The 18,051-nt window shown below is 40.2% G+C and overlaps 1 protein-coding gene across 2 annotated transcripts in view; it reads left to right on the forward strand.

Moving 5' to 3' along the window:
- The first annotated feature begins 1,153 nt into the window (after nt 1-1,153).
- Nucleotides 1,154-18,051, forward strand: part of ETFA (electron transfer flavoprotein subunit alpha) — a 30,992-nt gene continuing 14,094 nt past the window's right edge. For both annotated transcript variants that reach the window (XM_056345652.1, XM_056345653.1), the window contains exons 1-9: nt 1,154-1,309; nt 6,938-7,087; nt 8,902-8,983; nt 9,084-9,166; nt 10,672-10,771; nt 11,983-12,093; nt 13,338-13,439; nt 14,224-14,292; nt 15,348-15,430. In XM_056345652.1, coding sequence (XP_056201627.1) covers nt 1,271-1,309; nt 6,938-7,087; nt 8,902-8,983; nt 9,084-9,166; nt 10,672-10,771; nt 11,983-12,093; nt 13,338-13,439; nt 14,224-14,292; nt 15,348-15,430 — 819 coding nt within the window. In that variant the 5' untranslated portion in view covers nt 1,154-1,270. The remainder of the gene's footprint in view (nt 1,310-6,937; nt 7,088-8,901; nt 8,984-9,083; nt 9,167-10,671; nt 10,772-11,982; nt 12,094-13,337; nt 13,440-14,223; nt 14,293-15,347; nt 15,431-18,051) is intronic.

The following is an 18,051-nucleotide window of genomic DNA, read 5'->3' on the forward strand; positions in this document are numbered from 1 at the left end:
CTCTATTATAGAGGCATTTGAGATTTGACACAAAGTAAATTGTCCATTCAGAGGCTTGTGTTGCTGGCCCTGGTTAGCTGTTGCTGTAAAGCAGTAGTACTTTTTGGCATCCGATGCAAAAATCATGCGGCAGAATACATTTTAGATGTGATCCTGTGCCAAGGCTGTGGCAAAGCTGAAAAGCCTTTTTGAACAGTTTGCCTTTTGCTATTTCTGTGGGATGCCCCAGAAATGCAGAACAAATCAGTGATATGCTGCAGATCACTGCTTATTCTTGGAAGAGCAGTCCAGTGGCCATAATCGTTCAGGGATTTGTTCTTGTGTTTTCTTTCTCTAAACCACTTCAGGATGTAAGAAACTGCACTCGTGGCTCGCTGTCTGGTGGTTTTGGGGATAGGAAGTCAGTCGTGAGCATCCCCGATCCCTGTGCACTCGTGGCTCCTGGGCTGGCGCACTGGCTACTCCAGCAGGATGCCAGGTTTTCAGAGACCCGCAGCACGTACCTCAGCAGTGAATTTGGCCTGAAGCATTCTGCTGCATGGATTTTCAAATCCCTGTCCTTGCCACCTGGAAAAAAACCCTGGAGGTATGGGAAAAACCAGAAAGCTCCAGCCTGGCCCCTGGGGCACCCTGGTGCCGTGGAAGGGGCAGGAACAAAATGTCTTGCCTTGATTCTGAGAAATCGGACAAATAAGTAATAAATATTCGGAGCAAGGGAGCTGTTCCCCAAAGACGCTGAGGGGCCGCGCACGGGGCGCGGGTGAGGCAGCTGTAAGCGTGCCCGCTGCTGTCACCCCGCTGGGCTTTGAAGCTGCCGGGACCGCGGGAGGGCTGCGGCGCTGGGGAAGCGCGGCGGTTCCCGGTCTCTCCGTGCGCTCCGTCCGCAGCCGCCGATGGGGGCCTTCCCCCTCTCCTCCTTCGCAAGGCGCGTTCCGCTGCAACGGGACGGGGTCGGGCCCGGAGCGTGGGCGGCCGCCGCTCCCCGCCGCCATCGGCCCGCGGGAGCCGCGCCGGGGCCGGGCGGGAAGGCGCACGTGCCGCCCGCCTCCCCTGGCGGCCGCGCCCCGGCCCCGCCCCGCCTCCTGCCGCCGCCCGCGCGGTGCGGGCCTGCCCGCGGCCCTCTGCGGCCCCCGCCGCTCCGCCGCTGCCTGCCAGCGGCTGGCGCGCGGGGCAGCCCCGCCGCTGCCCATTGGCCCGCCGCTCCGGCCAATGAGGCGGCGGGCTGGGGCGCGGCTCTCGCGAGAGCGGCGCGGGCCGGGGCGGCGGAGCCATGTTGCGGGCGGTCGCGGCGCAGCGCCTGCGGCGGGCGGTGAGTGCGGGCGGGGGGAGGCGGCAGGCTGGGCGGGAAGCGCGCGGGCCGAGGGGCTGCGGCCCGCTGAGGGGCTGGCCGCCGCCCGCGGCCGCCCCCCCTCCCGCCGCCCGGGCGGCCGCCCGCCGGGGCGGGGTGGTGCGGGGCGGGGCCGAGGCGAGCCTGGCCGACGGGGCGTGCGGGACGGAGCTCACCCGCAGCCCTCTGCGCGGCCCCGCACCGCGCCTGTTCAGAAGCAAAGTTCGCGCGTGGGTGCGAGCAAGCCGCGGCAGCGGAGCGGCGGGGGGCTGTCCTGTGGCGGAGGCCGGGGGAGCCGCCGGGCAGGCCGGTCGTCTCCGCCCCCCGCGCCGGGCAGGTGTCGCCCTCGCAGCGGCGCGGGGCCCTCGTTACCGCCAGCTCCGCGCACCGTCAGGAAGGCGCTGGCGGCTCCGGGCGCGGCTTTCTGCGGCTTTGAGAGGGCCCGGCGTGTTTCCCAGTCACCCGAGCGCAGCTGCGTAGAAGTGCGGTCGCTGTAACTACCGCGGTCTGCGGACGACGCTGACGTGAACACTTGTTGCTTTTCCATATTGACCTTCATATTGCTCAGCGCTGGGGAGTGCTGGGCTTTTGGAGGCCGTTTGCTGCTTGGCATGTCATGCTGGCCATGTTACCAAATTTAACGACTAGGTGAACTCAAGGTTAGTTTGGGTAGATGATTCATGAAATGCCCTTGAATACCTGTTTGATCTTGTAGCATGCACTAGGAGACACTTAGTCCACTAGAACTGGGTGAAAAGAGCCCTTCTAAACCAGCTTTAAATCTCACAAGTTTCTTTTTGGGCTCTCCAAGCAAGGCTCATACAGGTATTACAGCCCTAAAATAGGAATTATGGATATACTAATCTGTTTCAGGTACTAAGAATGGCTTCCAAGAAAAGCTAAGGCAGACCAGAGCATACATGATCTAGTTAATCTAGAAATTTTAACTGTTGTGATTATGGATGCCTTTCAGTTACTGTTAGGCTGTAGGCGTTGCAGAGCAAAGGTCTTCATGATCTCTGGACCTCATAGGACATACAGTACTGCTATGTAAATAATACTTTGCTCTCGTGATCACTGCACAGTTCAGTTCCACATCCTGGAAACATGAGGTCAGCTCCTTGTTTTTCAGCCATCTGCATCTAAACTCATAAGTTCATAAAATAAAGCAAATAAAACATTGTGCATGTCTTCGCTGTGTAGGTAACAATGTTGTCTGCCAGAGACACAAAGCAGGGTCCAGCACAGCTAACGCTTGTGCAGTTAAAGATTGAATAGTTTAGAGAAGAACAGGATGTGAGAGACAGGGAAGATTGGTGTTGCATAACTTAAAGATGGGAGGACTGAGGAGGAATACAAGACTGCAAATATACAAACGGTCGGTGCAGAGGATGGAAATGGAATAAGCCATCTAGTGAGTTCACTTCCAATAGTGTGTTGTCTGTATTTCAGAAAGCTCCGTTGCTTTGATTTTTTATTAATGGTTTGCATGGGACATATTTGGAAGAGTTCATTCTGCATTACATCTTTCTGTTGCTGCTTCAATTCCCGTGTAATTTTAAGTCTTTATTGTGATTCCTAAATAAACCCTTTTAAAAAGTCTTCATTTATTCTGCTGTTCTTCACCACAGTTACATCTCCCTTTTCAGTTCAGGGGACTCCAGTGTTGTTTTTCTAGTTAGCATTTCCTGGAGTTAAATAGATTCTCAGACCTCTTCTGTAGCCAGACCTGTACCGAGGTTCTATGAGAGGGTCTCTGTGAGATACATAATTCCTGTTAAGCAGTTTAAAAATTTTAATTTCTGGCCAGTTTGCTTCTGCAATGAAGAAAATCAGCTCTTGAGATGACTTCATGGGTCCAGTTAGGTGCTTTTGTGTTGTAATTTTCTATTTCGGTTTCAGTTTCTCTGCAGAGGTTGGGAGACGAGTTTCCTGGGTGAAGTTTCTAGCAGCCTATTTAATATTCATGCATATATGGAGTGTGGGGCCATACAGAACACGCCTGCTGGAAAGACTTCTGGGCTGTCCCATCTTTTGTTCCTGTGTCTGCCGTGTGTGTTACCTGCAGAGCTGATTTCGTAATTCCTGCATTACAACAAGTGTCCTTGGAGCAGGCCGCAGGCCTGGTTTAGTATTGGCTGTAAAGGCCACTGATCCCTGCCTGCTCACCAGCTCACCAAGCAGCAAGCAAAGATTCACAGTGGTTTTGTCTGTGTTTTTTTCCAGCTGTATGTTTTGTAGCATATAAGCAGCAAATCCGTATTTTAAGAAGCGCTGGGCCTGCTTGTGTGCTGTTCAGGTGACCTGTGTATGTGCTGGAAGACCCAATGTATGTACAATTTGCATTGGTGTTGCTGTGAAGAGCAGGTCACCTGTGCAAATTGAGCGAGTACTTTGCGTAGATGGGGTGTTGTCCTCATGTAGGTTTATTTGTGCACATATACTGGGCATGTCCCGATTTCTAATGTTTTGCCAAAACAGTAGCAGTGGGTAGTCTTGGTTATTTTGTCTGAAGTCTAGAAATTCTGGTATTACGCTTAAACTTCACATTCTGCTTGTAAAACGTTGCTGGGTTTCTCAGGTAGGGAGCAAAGAGGCGCTTTGGGGAAACTCGAGATGATGGATTCAGTGAATCCTTTGGTGCTTTGCAAGAGGCTTGATGTATACAGCACATCTAGGCTAATCTTACCACCTTTCAGGCATCTGGAAGTCAGAGTCTAGGTTTGCTCTACAGTGAATGCTGAGGTGGTGGTGGTGAGTTAGAAATTTCAAATGGTTTTCCTTCATAAATATTTATTTTAGTATAAATTGAATTACTGTTGTCATCAGAGAGGAAATGAAGAGGTTTCTGCTGTAAGGGGAACATGGGTGCATAGCTTCAATTTATGTCTAAACTTTGGTGAAATAAATGTCCAGTTCTACTGGTTGCTGGCAGATGTGTTTGTAATTTACTGGCATGCTTAGAGAAGCCACTCGATTGCCCAGGTTTGTAGGATGTTTAACTGTAATTGATTTCTTTGGATAGCTTGATTTTTCCAGAGCTTTCCAGGAACCTTCTGTGGCACAAGTGCTGAGAGCTGTTTCCTCTTGAATTGTTCTTTTCAATAAATTGGTTGTTCTGTGTGTCTTATCTCTTGTGCTTTTTATCCTTGCTGTTAGCTGGTTACATTATATTCAACCTCCCTATTTTATCTAGGCTTCAGAGTAGGCATCCTGCCCGAGTACAGGTGGAGAAATTAGGTCAGTGAAATAATGAGCTCTTCTTGCCCATGCGCAGCTGGACAAGTTAGTGCATCAAAATAACTACCTGTCCTTTTCATTGGCTTACTGCAGATTCTCAGTTTTCACATGTGACTGGATGAATTACCCTCTGCTTTTACTGCAGAATCCCTATTACAACAAACAAAAGTCAGTTTGTTTTGGTTTTGTTTACTTAAAAAAATTTTTACATGTGTTGGTATATTAAAAAATTCAGACTCACATAGGAATCTTATTTGTCATCCAGTATTTTTACACAAGATCTAGAATGTGACTTTTATTTTAAATCTGGTCTTGTCTTTCTGTTCAGAAATGTGATGCATGTAGGTATAAAGTGACCCTCTGGTGTGTGGTTCCCACAAATACAAAATGTGGGATTGTCAGTTTAGAAATAATACCTAGTTATAGTGCTATATCTTATATATATATATATATATATATTACTAGTAATATATATATATATATATATATTACTATAGTGGATATAGTAATATCCAGTCTGCTCAGGCAACATCCGTTGCTCTTACTCTTTTTTGGCTAAAAAAAAATATTTCTCAGTTTATTCTAGAATCGTTTGACAGAATGATGTAGAGCTCCCACGGTGGTGCAGTACTTAATTTAGGGAAAAGATCGTAATATGGTCAGAATTAAGTGTGTTTAAAATGCATGCGGCTCCCTGCGGAAATTCAAAAACTTCAGAATCTTTCAGGAGCGTGGTCCACTTTACCCTGTGACATGACTAGAAATCCTAGGAAAAGTGGGCTTTTTGCCACAAAAACATGGATTTATTTTTCAAACGGTGACTGAAATCTTGTAACTTTTATTGCAAATGATGTATGAAAGATAATAAAAAATATGGTGTCTGATCTGTATTGAAAATAAATATTTTATTAGTTATTATTATTATATATAATTAATATTTACAATAATTATTAACAAAAAATTGTTACTGGCAATTGGCTTCAAATGATCCTAGAATCTTTCATCATAACAAATAACAAAGCGTAAAAGATGAAGTGCAGAGCACTTTTACAAGAATCCTTACTGTTTTAATCAAAATGACAAATTACAATACTGATTCTGCAAAAAGTTATCATCGTATTTTTATTTTTACACTGTGATTAGCTTCAGGGACATGCTCAGGATTTGCTTTCTCTGTGTGAAGTTTTTAGCATGTTGGTAGGCTTTGTGTGACTGAAGTCCATGTCCAAATTCTATTTGGACTCTTGAGATTTTCTGAAGCTCTTTTTACTAGTTTAAGTGGTGGGTAAGTACCTATTGGCATGAGGGGATACGGGGTCAGAATACATGTCTAAAAAAGGTAGTATCTGGCTGTGCAGTCTTAAGTGTTGTGTTAGTATTTGTGCCTTGGTCATATTAATGAATGTATTTTGTTTTCCATGTGTTCCATGTTACATTGATCATAACTTGATCTTGATAGCTTGGTGTAGGCTTTGTGTAGGATGAACAAAGACTTGAAGGATGATACTCCCATTCCCACCCCAAACGTTTTCCTTACCCTGGTAAGGAATCTTGGAGGAATAATGCTTTTTCCAGGTTCACCTGAAAATTAGAGAAGAAAGTCTTAGAGCTCAGAATATTTTGGTTTGGTTTTGTGGCAGTTCTTTGTCGTTTTTCTCTTCACCCCCACCCCACATTTCATTTTTGCTTTAAAGACTGTGTGTGGATTCTTTATTGGTCAGAATTATTTATTTAAGGAACACTGAATTGTGGTGGTAGACAAACTGATCAAGTGTCAAATGTTTTAAGGGGAAAATAGAAAAAAATGAACCTGTTGTTATCAACAGTTCTGTTAGTGTTTTTAGACTCTGAGCCTTTTTGCTACTTAAGTGTCATCCTGCCACTGCATACAATTTTGCCTTTATACGTAACTAATGAAAAAAGTGTGTTCTGTAGGTAGATTTTGGCTAAAACCTATAGTAAAAAACAAAAAACCCCAATGACCACAAAAAAACCAAGTAAGTATTTATTTGCTACCCTCAATTTTTCTTGTGTCTTAGTCTTGCTGGTTTAATCTTTAAGGTACTTAATTACATTGATCAACTGAGCTTGAATGTAATGTATTAAAATATTTTTCTTAATATTGTTCAATATTTTCCTGTGGAAGTTTCAGGTTAAACACAGCATGTTAGAGATATGCTGAAGTCAAGCAAGTTTATACCTTTTCTTAACACCTACTTAATAAAAATCATCTAGACTTAGCCTGTTTTGTTTGACAGCAGTGTTTTACAGTTTGTATAATTGATAACTTTCTGCTCTTAGGAACAGGTTTTTGCTTAAATGATAAGTATCAAACTCCTCTCTCCTTCTTTCTTATTTCTTTCTTTAAAGGGATTGCTGCTCCAGAGGTTTCAGAGTACATTAGTCATAGCAGAACACAACAATGAGACTCTTACACCCATTACACTAAATACTGTCACAGCGGCAAAAAGCCTTGGAGGTGAAGTTTCTTGTTTAGTAGCTGGTACCAGCTGCGACAAGGTAGGAAACGCTATTTTCATATGAATGAAATAATGAATGCGGTGAAACACTTGGTAGCATCTTGGTCCGCCTGAAAAATAATCTGTAGCGAAGAGAACTATGCCAGGAATCGCTAATCTGCCAGAAACGTCCTGCGTTTGAACTGCTTCTCTTCTGAAGTGAAAATAGATTTCATTTCACAAGGGAGAATATCAGTATCACCTGTTACAAGCTTAAGCGAGCAAATTTTTATGGGACCAATTAACTTCTAAAATAATATTTCCCTGTAAAGTTTCAAAGACAAACATAGCAGTGCTAAGAACTTCGGAAAAAAAACTTGCACTTTTTCAGATGGCAACCAGAAGAAGTGAAACAGGACAGTGACAAATAGGGCTTCTGAGCATCTTGGGTTTACTAGCCAACTAGTAGCGTAGTAAGAGTGTTTGCAACCTACAATTCTGAAATCGGTGCTGCTTGACTTTGTCATATAGGTCACGTCTTAAAAAAGTTTCTTGTAAGTTAACTGTTGTATTGTTAGTCTAAATTTTATGTGCAAAGTCTAGAGACAATATAGTTACTACATTAGTGATACTTTCATTCCAGCATGATGTACTCTTGTTTGAACAGTAAATGTAGAAATAATTATGCCTCATATTTCTCATAGTAGGCTCTTGTTCATGGGTTGTTATTCTGAAAGCAGTCTGTAGTATCTTATGCAGGCGGCATACTTAGGGCAGCTAATTCACAAATAGGTGGAGAAACCTCAGTGGCTATTCTAAAGTGAGACCCAGGTGTTCTGAGGTGGAGACCCAGAGGCAAATATTTATCTAGATCAAGAAAATGGAAAAAAATATTTAATTTTGCCTGATATGTGAGCCTTTGATCTTTCCTTATTCTTTGGCACTCACATAGTAGAAGAATGGATCGGGAATTTTTTTTTGTTTGTTTTTTTAATACTAAGTATATGGTGTCTATTTGGCAACATATGTCATGGTGGGAAAAAGTACTTCACAAAAAATGAAGGTTTGCAGTTTTTTAAAAGTTTCTTTGTAAGAATCTGAATTGGTAGGACAAGAGAGCCATTTACTCAAGCAGATACTCTGTAGCAGCTATTATGGAATTGTTATTTATTTCCTTTTGTTAATTTTTGAGGGTAAACTGATACTCAGCAAACTCAGTAAAACTGCGCTAGTCCTGGGACAATGCATGTGGTCTCCAGACACTGCTGTCAGTCCTCTCTGATCTGCAACAACCCTTTTATCATTGAAACGTCAGTTCTGCAAATTTAAAAGAAAAAATGCATAAATACAGAATTGACAATATACATCACATCAGTAGGCAGAGAGTCAGCTGCAAGCAAAAGATGGCTCCTAAAATTTGAACAAAGATCATAACATCACCGTACTTCTGTATTTGCATTGTATGTTGTGTGGTAGATATCAGCTGATTTAAAAAGAAAGTAGGATTGGTTTCTTGATGATTTTATCAGAATACTGAGCAGTAATCCTCAAGTGTGATTGTTATCGGCTGTTGTAATAAATCATGAGATCGTTGTGTAATCCTGCATACAGGAGGCAAGCTTTCCTGTGTTTGATTTGCTTTGCAGTTTTCTTATCCACAGAATTAATTTTCATTATCCCATAAGGCACTATGCTATGAGTCAGAACATACACATTTTGTTCCATCAGGTTTGTTCTGCTTTCGAAATTCACATACTTTTGTGTTCCAGTTTGAACTATCTATAGGCTGTGAGCTCTTTGCAGCAGGGACTCTCTCTTGTTACTTGGTTGTGGTGCCTGTTATAATACAAACTAATAATTAATTTGTAATCATAGGTAGCACAAGAACTCAGCAAAGTGCAGGGTGTTGCAAAAGTTCTAGTGGCTCAGCATGATGTGTACAAGGGATTTCTAGCAGGTGAGAGTTGTTCTTACCTATTGACAAAAATAATGGTATTTATATTTGTGATTGAGAATAAGATAGTTGTAAATTTTGAGCAATATATTTTTATCCTCAGAGGAGCTGACTCCCTTGATTTTGGAAACTCATAAAAAATTTAATTACACCCACATTTGTGCTGGAGCATCTGCCTTCGGGAAGGTAAGTAGATCAAAGTGCATAAAAAAATAAAATGTCTTGTAGAAAAGAGACACGTGTCTGAGAGTATGAGTCAAAGACCTGAGAGAGGTCAGCTGTGGACAGTTTCAAATTTTCAAAAAATGTTACAGTAGTTCACTTAAGAAGTCATTAGTTAGAAACACTGATTCATGTCTGAGTTTTATTATGGGCTGACTTGGACAAAGGAACAGTATGGTAGAAATATAATATTTAGTGGTAACCAGCTAGTTCTGTGTACACAAGGCAAAATGTGCAATAACACAAAATAGATTAAGTGATCTGAAAGCATTATGAAAATTGTAAGGAGAAGTACAGTAAATTGAGATGAAAAATGTATGATAGGCGGGTTGAAATGAAAGTGCGCAGACATTGGAAGCATGTTTCTTTGGAGAAGGGGAATTGCTTCTGTGGTGTAGGTCATGTACATTGAAGCGTCTGTAAATATATATGAATAACACAGATCCAAGTCAGCCTAGCCAGGATGTTTTTAAATGAAAATACAGTTTTTCAAAACTTATTTTTTAAGCAGTGTGTTTTTAAGTACACAGGGAGCCTCAGTACTGACAATCTGGTCAATGTTGCGGTGCAGTTAAATTAGAGGAAAAAGGATACTTCAGAAATCTTGCCGATGTAGGATGAATAATGACATCAGCCTTCCATCTGACTACTTTCACTTCCAATCGATATCAATCAGTATACTTGTTATTTTGTTAAGAGAAATCTTTACATACCTTAAGACTTAGCGTTTTTTAATTTTATCTTTTATTTTTGATCTGCAGTATCTTAGTAAAGGTTAATAGCTTTTGCTTGAAAGCTTGTGCTTCCATTTTTGACTGCTTGATGTGAGTAAAGATTTCAGAAGTGGGCCCTTTGTGTTGTACCAAATTGGGGTGGGTGGCGGGTAAGCAAAGCTCTTGCTATCGTTAATTTCTTAATGATTTATGTTGCTTTTTATCCTCCTTCCCATTCGTAAAGGTGCTAAGTAATTTCCCAGTGTCAATTTCAGAGCAAGAGAATATTTGAATATTAATTTTTAAAATAAAATTTTTGGGGCTTTTGGGGGGTGAGTGTGACTTTTGGGTTTTTTTCCTATTGTCTTTGGTAACTAGCTTACAAAAATGCTTTTTTTTTTTTCCCCCTTGAAGTGCAAAGAACTCAGCAATCCATAATTGTCAATTTTCAGAGTAAATTGCATCTATATTTATTTTTAAAGTATTGAAGCAAATAAGCCTCCTAATTTAAGATATTAAATTAAGGGTTTACTTATGGTAAGTCACATAAAATGTCTAATGTTATTACAATAATGGGATTTTATTTGGCTGCTAAAGCTAAATGAGTAGCCCTAAAAAAATCTTACAGTTGTATGTGCCTTCTTACTTACAGACAGCATTATATGAAGTGAAAATCAGGACAGCAGGCATTTTTTTATTGACCATGTGAATTTTACTTAGCATTTACTTTGCTAACTTTTAATCTTTGACTTCTAGAATCTTATTCCCAGAGTGGCTGGCAAACTTGATGTTGCCCCTGTTTCTGACATTATTGAAATTCAGTCACCAGACACTTTTGTAAGAACTATCTATGCAGGTGGGTAATCAGAGAAGGTAAGTGGTATTTGTGCAATAAAGGACCCAACATTGATAACTCTTCTACATAACCCTGTTGCTACAACCTTGGAATATGACAGGAATTCTCACTTTATAATATGAATTGCTGTGGTTCATAAAAATGAAACCTGGTAATGGACATGATGCTTCATGTGTGAGAAAGCAAGTAATCCTAACAGCTTTGGTACTGTCAGTTAGAAACCAGGTCTGTTGCTTTAATTAATAGTATTTGGTAATGTCCTTTATACATACAGCATTTCTTTGGTAATTTACTTCTGATCAGATTTTGTAAAATGTAAGACATTAATTGTCCAACTTTATTTAATATGACTAGCATTAATTCTGATTTAAGATACCACAGGGTTATTTTTCCTAATTATGAAGACATTGAACTAATTATTTACAACATTTCATGGACTTAATTTGCAATTCTTTTTTCAGTCTTTTTTCTCTAATGCTTGTCTGATGCTGTGTTTTAATTTAGGTATGAGCTTATTAGCTTGTGTTTCTTAATTTTACTGTACAAGATTGTACCAATGTGGTATTACATTTTGAGTTGCATTACCAGAATGTGGTTTTGTGTTGCACTTTTAAGCTGCTTCCCAGGAATTCAGTTTCAAGATGACTTTGTTTATGAATAGCTGGTGTTGCAGCTTTTTTCTTTTTTAGTGTTCCCTGCAGCCTCCAGTGTGAAGTAAATACTTTGTAGTATATATTGTTGAGAGAAACACAATCGCACAGGTACTTGGGGCAGGCCTCGTTGTCTTCTGTTCTGATGAATTCATACAACAGGATAAAACATCTACTTTGAATTATACACACTCTTCATGTTTAAAAATGACACTTTCAACGTTGGGTTGTGGCCCCCTGCTTCTGAAATTTAAAAGCTCATTTGTAAGAGATTATTTGAATGCTTTATATCCTTCAAATATAGAAGATTTGTTATCGTACTTGGAAACAGGAAGCTAAAAAGTTAAATTACACTATTTGTAATCTATGTTTATTAAGTGCCAAGGTTTCATATTTTTTAGTCATCTAAAACTGCAATTTTGGGAAGTAACTTTCTGAATGTTGTCTGTTCTAGTAGAACTGCTAATGTGTTTCTGACACTAACTTTATTTGTTTTTTAAAAAGCATAGTATGTCTGATTATCTTCTTCACAAGTATAATGTGGGCTTTTTGTTTGTTTAGGAAATATTCTTTGCACCGTGCAGTGTGATGAAGCAGTTAAAGTATTTACTGTACGGGGAACTTCTTTTGAGGCTGCACCAACAAGTGGAGGTAGTGCCAGTTTAGAAAAGCGTGAGTATTTGTTTTGGTTGTTTGTTGTTTCATGTAGTAGAGTTGGTTTTGCTCACTGCATGGTGATGTTTTGCAGAAGTATGTATCAAAACAAACTGATTGCTATAACTGTGTACCTTTATGCTTTTAATACAGATACTTGCACTTTTTAGTGGTGTCTAGTAAGGGAAGATATGGTTTATCTGCTCACTTGCTACTTCTTCTTTGACCAGAAACTGAGATTATTTGTACTGAAATCTGTGCCTCTTTCACTTGCTGCTTAATCCTCGAGAATCTTGAAACTTTTCCTTTTTTAACTTACAGCTGCTTCAGTGGCCAGATTGGTGTTCAAAGCAAGATTGAGCAAAAATAAAACTCACTGGCTATCCACAGTTTTGGTTTATAATTGGTCATATTTCATTTGAGATAGGTTATTACAGTGTCTAGCTAAATTAGTAGCAGTTTAAATTGATTCGAGAACACCCGTTTGTTGTTTCAGATTGGTTTTAACTAAATTGGTTTAATTTATTGTTTCAATGAAGCCGGTGTAGCTTTGATAGTAAGAGAAATCCAGTTACAGAATCACAAAATAGTTGAAGTTGGATGGTACCTCTTGAGATTTAGTCCAACCCCCCTGGAGCAGTAGGTTGCTCAGGACTATGTCCAGTCAGGTTTGGCGTGTCTCCACAGATGCAGACTTCTAAACCACTCTGGGAAACCTGCTCCAGTGTTTGATCACCTCTACTGCTTTTTGCTGTGGGCCTTTTCATGACTGTGCTGTAAATGCAGCAGAGGCGATCGATCATTAGTAACCTGCTGCACGAGTGTGTTCATCCCAGTCCTCGTGCTTTTTCTCTGTGGCTTAGTACCTGCCCCTGAACCATCCTGTATTTCTTAACATCTGGATGTTAGGGAACGAATGCTGCTTGGTACTTGAGTAGAGTATTGCATTGTCATTGCACTGCTTAATTGGCTTGTTTGCCTGTCTTAAGAACCACACTTCCTGTGCTGGGTTGGTATCAATGTATTACTTACACAACAGACCTTCATTTTAGTGCAGTTTGTACTTTAGGTTACTTAAACACAACTAATGACAGAGGCTTATAAGTCAGAGCCACAGAGCTATTACTTACAGTAGTTAAAAGCTTGTGGTAGAATTGGTTACAGAACTGAGCTTTTGCATTAAGTTTAAGCTGAAATTTACGAGGTTGAAAATACAGGCTTTATCCTTTGTCTTGTGAATGTTTTTCTTCTGGGCAATGCAGTAACCCCTCCACCGCCAGTTGGTTTGTCTGAATGGATTGAGCAGAAGTTGACAAAAAGCGATCGACCAGAGCTTACTAGTGCAAAAGTGGTCGTATCAGGTGGTAAGTAGATAATACTAAAACTGTGTAATGTCGCGTTGAAGTAATGGTACATCTTGATTAAATAATATCTATAGCAGAACCCTATAATGTGATACATTAAAAAAAATATTATGATGTAATTCTGAAATAGGGCATAGGGGCCAGCGGGAATGCACCTAACATGTTTGTTTTGTGTAGAGGCAAAACATGAGTTTAACATATGCTAGTAGGCTTTTTAAGAGCATTGTCATATTTGTGAGTCCCTGTAAAATTAGAGCAAAATGAAGTGGTTTTAGATCCAAATCTGTCATCATTGCTAAGCATTACAGGCAGTCCAAAAATTAGTAAGTAATGGCTTTAATAATTTCAAAAATCATTGTTTGTATTCTGCTCTTCAGGTATGAAGTGATGGGCTGTAATTTTTACTGTAAGCCTGTGGCTAAAAAATTATTCCTTAGCTATCCCAATACAGAGTTTTGTACCTAAAGCCAGCAGAGGGAGCACAAATTGGTAAAAAAAAAAATCCCATTTCCCCGATTTCAGAGAATGATCTTGATGGTGCTGTGTGCAGGAAGTAAACTAGGCAGTGGTGTTGGTTTATATGCATGAAATAATATTAATTGCAAAGACAAAAGCTAAATCTCCAAAAGTTAAATACTATTTAGTAACAGATCCAAAAATACTCCATGCAGGCATATATTTGTGTCTTTGCAAACACAAATACTCATACAGAAAATATGTAGGCAATAAAAAAAAATCTTAAAGCAAATTATGTTCTTTATCTTTTTTGTTCTTAACTTTTAAGGGAGAGGCTTGAAGAGCGGTGAAAATTTTAAATTGTTGTATGATCTTGCGGATCAATTACATGCTGCAGGTAAACTTGTTTTGCTCCATGTTGTTTGTTTTTTTTTTTTAACCCTGGTTATTATATTTCAAAGGTCACATTAAAAACAATGTTCATCTTAAGGCTTTTATTTTCATGTCTCAGTCAAATACTTAACATCCTTTTACTGTACTTGTAGATAAAGTTTTGTCTTGTCCTTGTGGTCTTTTGTGTATTTAAGTGCCTGTCTATGGAGCAAAATACTAAACTCTAATATTTCCTGTCCTCAAATCTCCAGAACACAAGCTCACAAACGAAAAGTGAAGTTGTATAAATTAAAAATTGGTCCTAGCTTACTCTGAAGAGCTGATATTTTCTTCATACATCGTTATATACTACTCCTTTACTGAATCCGTTTCACAGCTCTTGTAGTCTGAGTGGCTCTGTCTCTTTGTTATGCTTTTGTACGAACAGGAGGAAACTCACCATGTACAGTGTTTCAGCAAAATATTTTAAGGAAAGGTTGAAAGAGAAGGAGGAACTGTTTGCATTAACATTTTAACTACATTAGTTTTAGATTTCACATGTAATAATAAATTTACAGTTCTACATGAATGGCTTTGTTCTTAAATTGGTGGCTTCACTAACTAAACGTCTATGTGGCATTTTCAAGTTTACTTTGATATTTTTCTTCACTATGCCTGACTTTTGAGCTCCACAGCAGTGTAAGATGGCACATGTGTTCAGTTCAAACTTGGAGGAACATTATGGGAAGGCATTTATGGGAAAATCCTCTTTTGACAAAGCAACAAGAGAAAATAATGGCAATATGCCAGACTGAAATCCTCGGTTTAAAATATATGGCCCTTTGGTGCTGGGAGTGAGGATTTCCTGTTGCTTATGAAGTGCATTAGCACTTAGTGTTTGGAAGTTTCAGCCAGTGGTATAGGGAGGGATTACTATAAGAGCTTTTAAGAGGGAAGTTTCTAAATACATGCCCTTACAGTGTGGGACTCTTCAGTAAAATACGTGTGCTTTTATGGTGATAGAAATTTGGCTCGCTAATATTTTAAAAGAAAACATTGGAAATATTTTCTTTCAACTAGTTGGAGCTTCCCGTGCAGCTGTTGATGCTGGCTTTGTTCCTAATGACATGCAAGTTGGACAGACGGGCAAAATAGTAGCACCAGTAAGTATGGAAATATCTTTCATACAAGAGCTGTGATGTTTTCTAGCATAGATTTTCCTTCAAATCAAATGCTTAGAAATGAGCTAAGTCTTAATACTGAGCCTAACAGGAAAATCTTAGTGTGCCCATTGTCATAGTGTCACTTGACTATGCATTTACAAAACTACAGCAGCAAGCTGTGATGTAAAGCTCTATTTTGGGTCAGTCGGAAGGGTTCTGGAGACATTTTTGTCAGAGGTTTTGTGTGCTGGATTTTTTTTATAGTTGCCTGTACTGAACCTTTTTTCGTTTTCTAACAGTTATTGTTGATATGCTGAAAGATATCATTGCCAACATAAAATTGAAATTATTGCTATGGGAAGAGCATTTTTTCATTTTTTTACAGGTGATGATTTGTATTTTAAGTTTTGGTAACTGTAACTGGATTATTGCATTACATTCTAAGTAAAATTTTTGTAAGAAATGAAACTGCAAGAAATTTAGGAGGTAAATAATCTATAGGTTGGCTGCTGTAGAGTGAAATACCAAGGGTGTACTCTTATGAGTGGTTTAATGTTGGGAAATAACATGCTGCATATCTTTTCTGCTATGCATCCTGATGCCACAGGGGACTGATTTCTGTCCCTGTGTCTCTTTGGATCTGGGGGGTGGCTTTCTGTCAGGTAGGAGTCTACTTTTGTTGTTCCTTTTGACCTGAGGAAATGTGGGGAAGTGGTAGACAAATAAAGCACGCTTCAGCTTTAGTAAATTGAGTAAATAAGAAGCTGAAAATGTAGCTCATCTCAAGTGGGGGGTAGGATGTGTGTTAGCATGTACTGAGGTACGATGTCATGGTCATGAGTAAGGAATAGTGATGAAGAACATGGGCAGGTGTGGCAATCTGTCATATATACACTTTGAGCTACATAATCAAGTAAATGTTTAACCTTTCAGTAAGCAGGTTTTTTTGCGTGTGTTACGGCGATGGAAGGCACCAAAGAGCAACTTTTTACTTGTTAATGGTTTAATGAGACCAGTAAGGGAGAGTGAGCTGGACCTTAGCAGAGAAACTTGTCTTACTTCAACTGCTGCATTTATAAAACCACAATAATTGAACAGTAAAAAGCTGTACATGTCCAAAGCCTTGACAGGATCTGAAATGTGTAGTCTTTGTACCGTTAAGAGCTGCAAATTTGAGAACTTCAAACCATGACCATTACTTTTCCAGTAATACATCCAGCAGAATAGAGCAGTACTTGAAGATACCAAAGACAGGAGCTTGTGATTCCTGGAGTCTGTTGTCGGTTCTGCTTGCTGGGTTTTCTTGGACAAGATACTTCGTGATTCCAAGTTCTTCTGTCTTGAAATATGGATAGGGATGTTTGCTGCTCTTGTTTTCAGTCCTTATCAGAGGCCATCTGATAGCCCTGTAGGCCTAAATGGAGCTATTTCTAGGCACACCAATGTTTAACCTGTAAATCTATGTGATAACCAACTGCTACAAAAAGCAGCTTCTGAGAAATAGACCTATTGACAAGACTTAAGGTCCATCCGGTTGCATAGTGTCCTTCCAAAATCTTGATAGCAGTGATAGTAACCTCTGCTGTGCCAGGAAATTGTGAGGCTTTACAGATTATAAATGCGACCCTAACTCTTCTTTCTGGCCATGTCTTTTGTGCATAGTGTGCAATTACTGGTTTTTTGGACATAGTTCAGGACAGCTGTAGCTCTCAGCGTAACACTTCCTCTTTGCTAAAAGAACATTCAGATTTAAATATAATGCCCATTCTTTTGATCATGCATTAGGCATAAGGCCCAACATACTGCAGCTGTAGGTTTCAGCAGGCTAATCAACATTAGTTCGGTAAGTGCAACTGCAACATACATGGAAATTGCAGGTTCTGAAGAAGGCAGAGTTGGTTGTCATAAGGAGGCAGTCTTTAGCTGGTTGTTGCATACCCAAACCTTTGAAAACCAGGGAGTGAGCTGAGTGTCACTTAACTGCGTACTTTGAAAGGGCCCGAGATGAGAGTGGCCATCCTCCGTTCTTCACTACCCACATATCCATTAGTGAAGTGGTGAATGCTAATTTGAAGACAGCTCAGCTCTGGTTTGTGTGTCTTGAGGCTCAACGATGAGCATTCTTTCCACAGTCAAGGACACATAAACAATTATGAAACGAAAAACTAGGTTTTGATGAAGATACAGTGCTATAACTTGTCACAGATGGCTTGTAGCAGCATGTGGAAATCATAAGAATATACAGCCACATCGTAGGATCACGTCAATGTCATCGTTGTCATCTTCTTCTACAAGATTGTTAAAATAGCCCTTAGTCAGTCAGGACTGAGTAATGAATGTTTAACTATGGTGTCAATAAACGATCCTCACTGGCACAATCGCATGGTGCTACATCTTTTTGTCAGCAGGCTGAAGCATTTCTCTCTCATCTCCTTTCTTAACAAATATTAAGTAGAGAGTTATGAAGGGTACTGAAAACTATATGCCCCTTCTTTCAAATTGTTCAAATATTTATTCTTAAAATATATACAGGGACAGCATACAGTGGCTTAGAAGTATCAAAAATATTTTATCTTAATTGTAAGGAGAGGTGGAAGTTGAATTGATACGAAGCCCTCGGA

The sequence above is a fragment of the Falco biarmicus genome, chromosome 7 (genome assembly GCF_023638135.1).
Source record: "Falco biarmicus isolate bFalBia1 chromosome 7, bFalBia1.pri, whole genome shotgun sequence".
Lineage (NCBI taxonomy): Eukaryota > Metazoa > Chordata > Aves > Falconiformes > Falconidae > Falco > Falco biarmicus.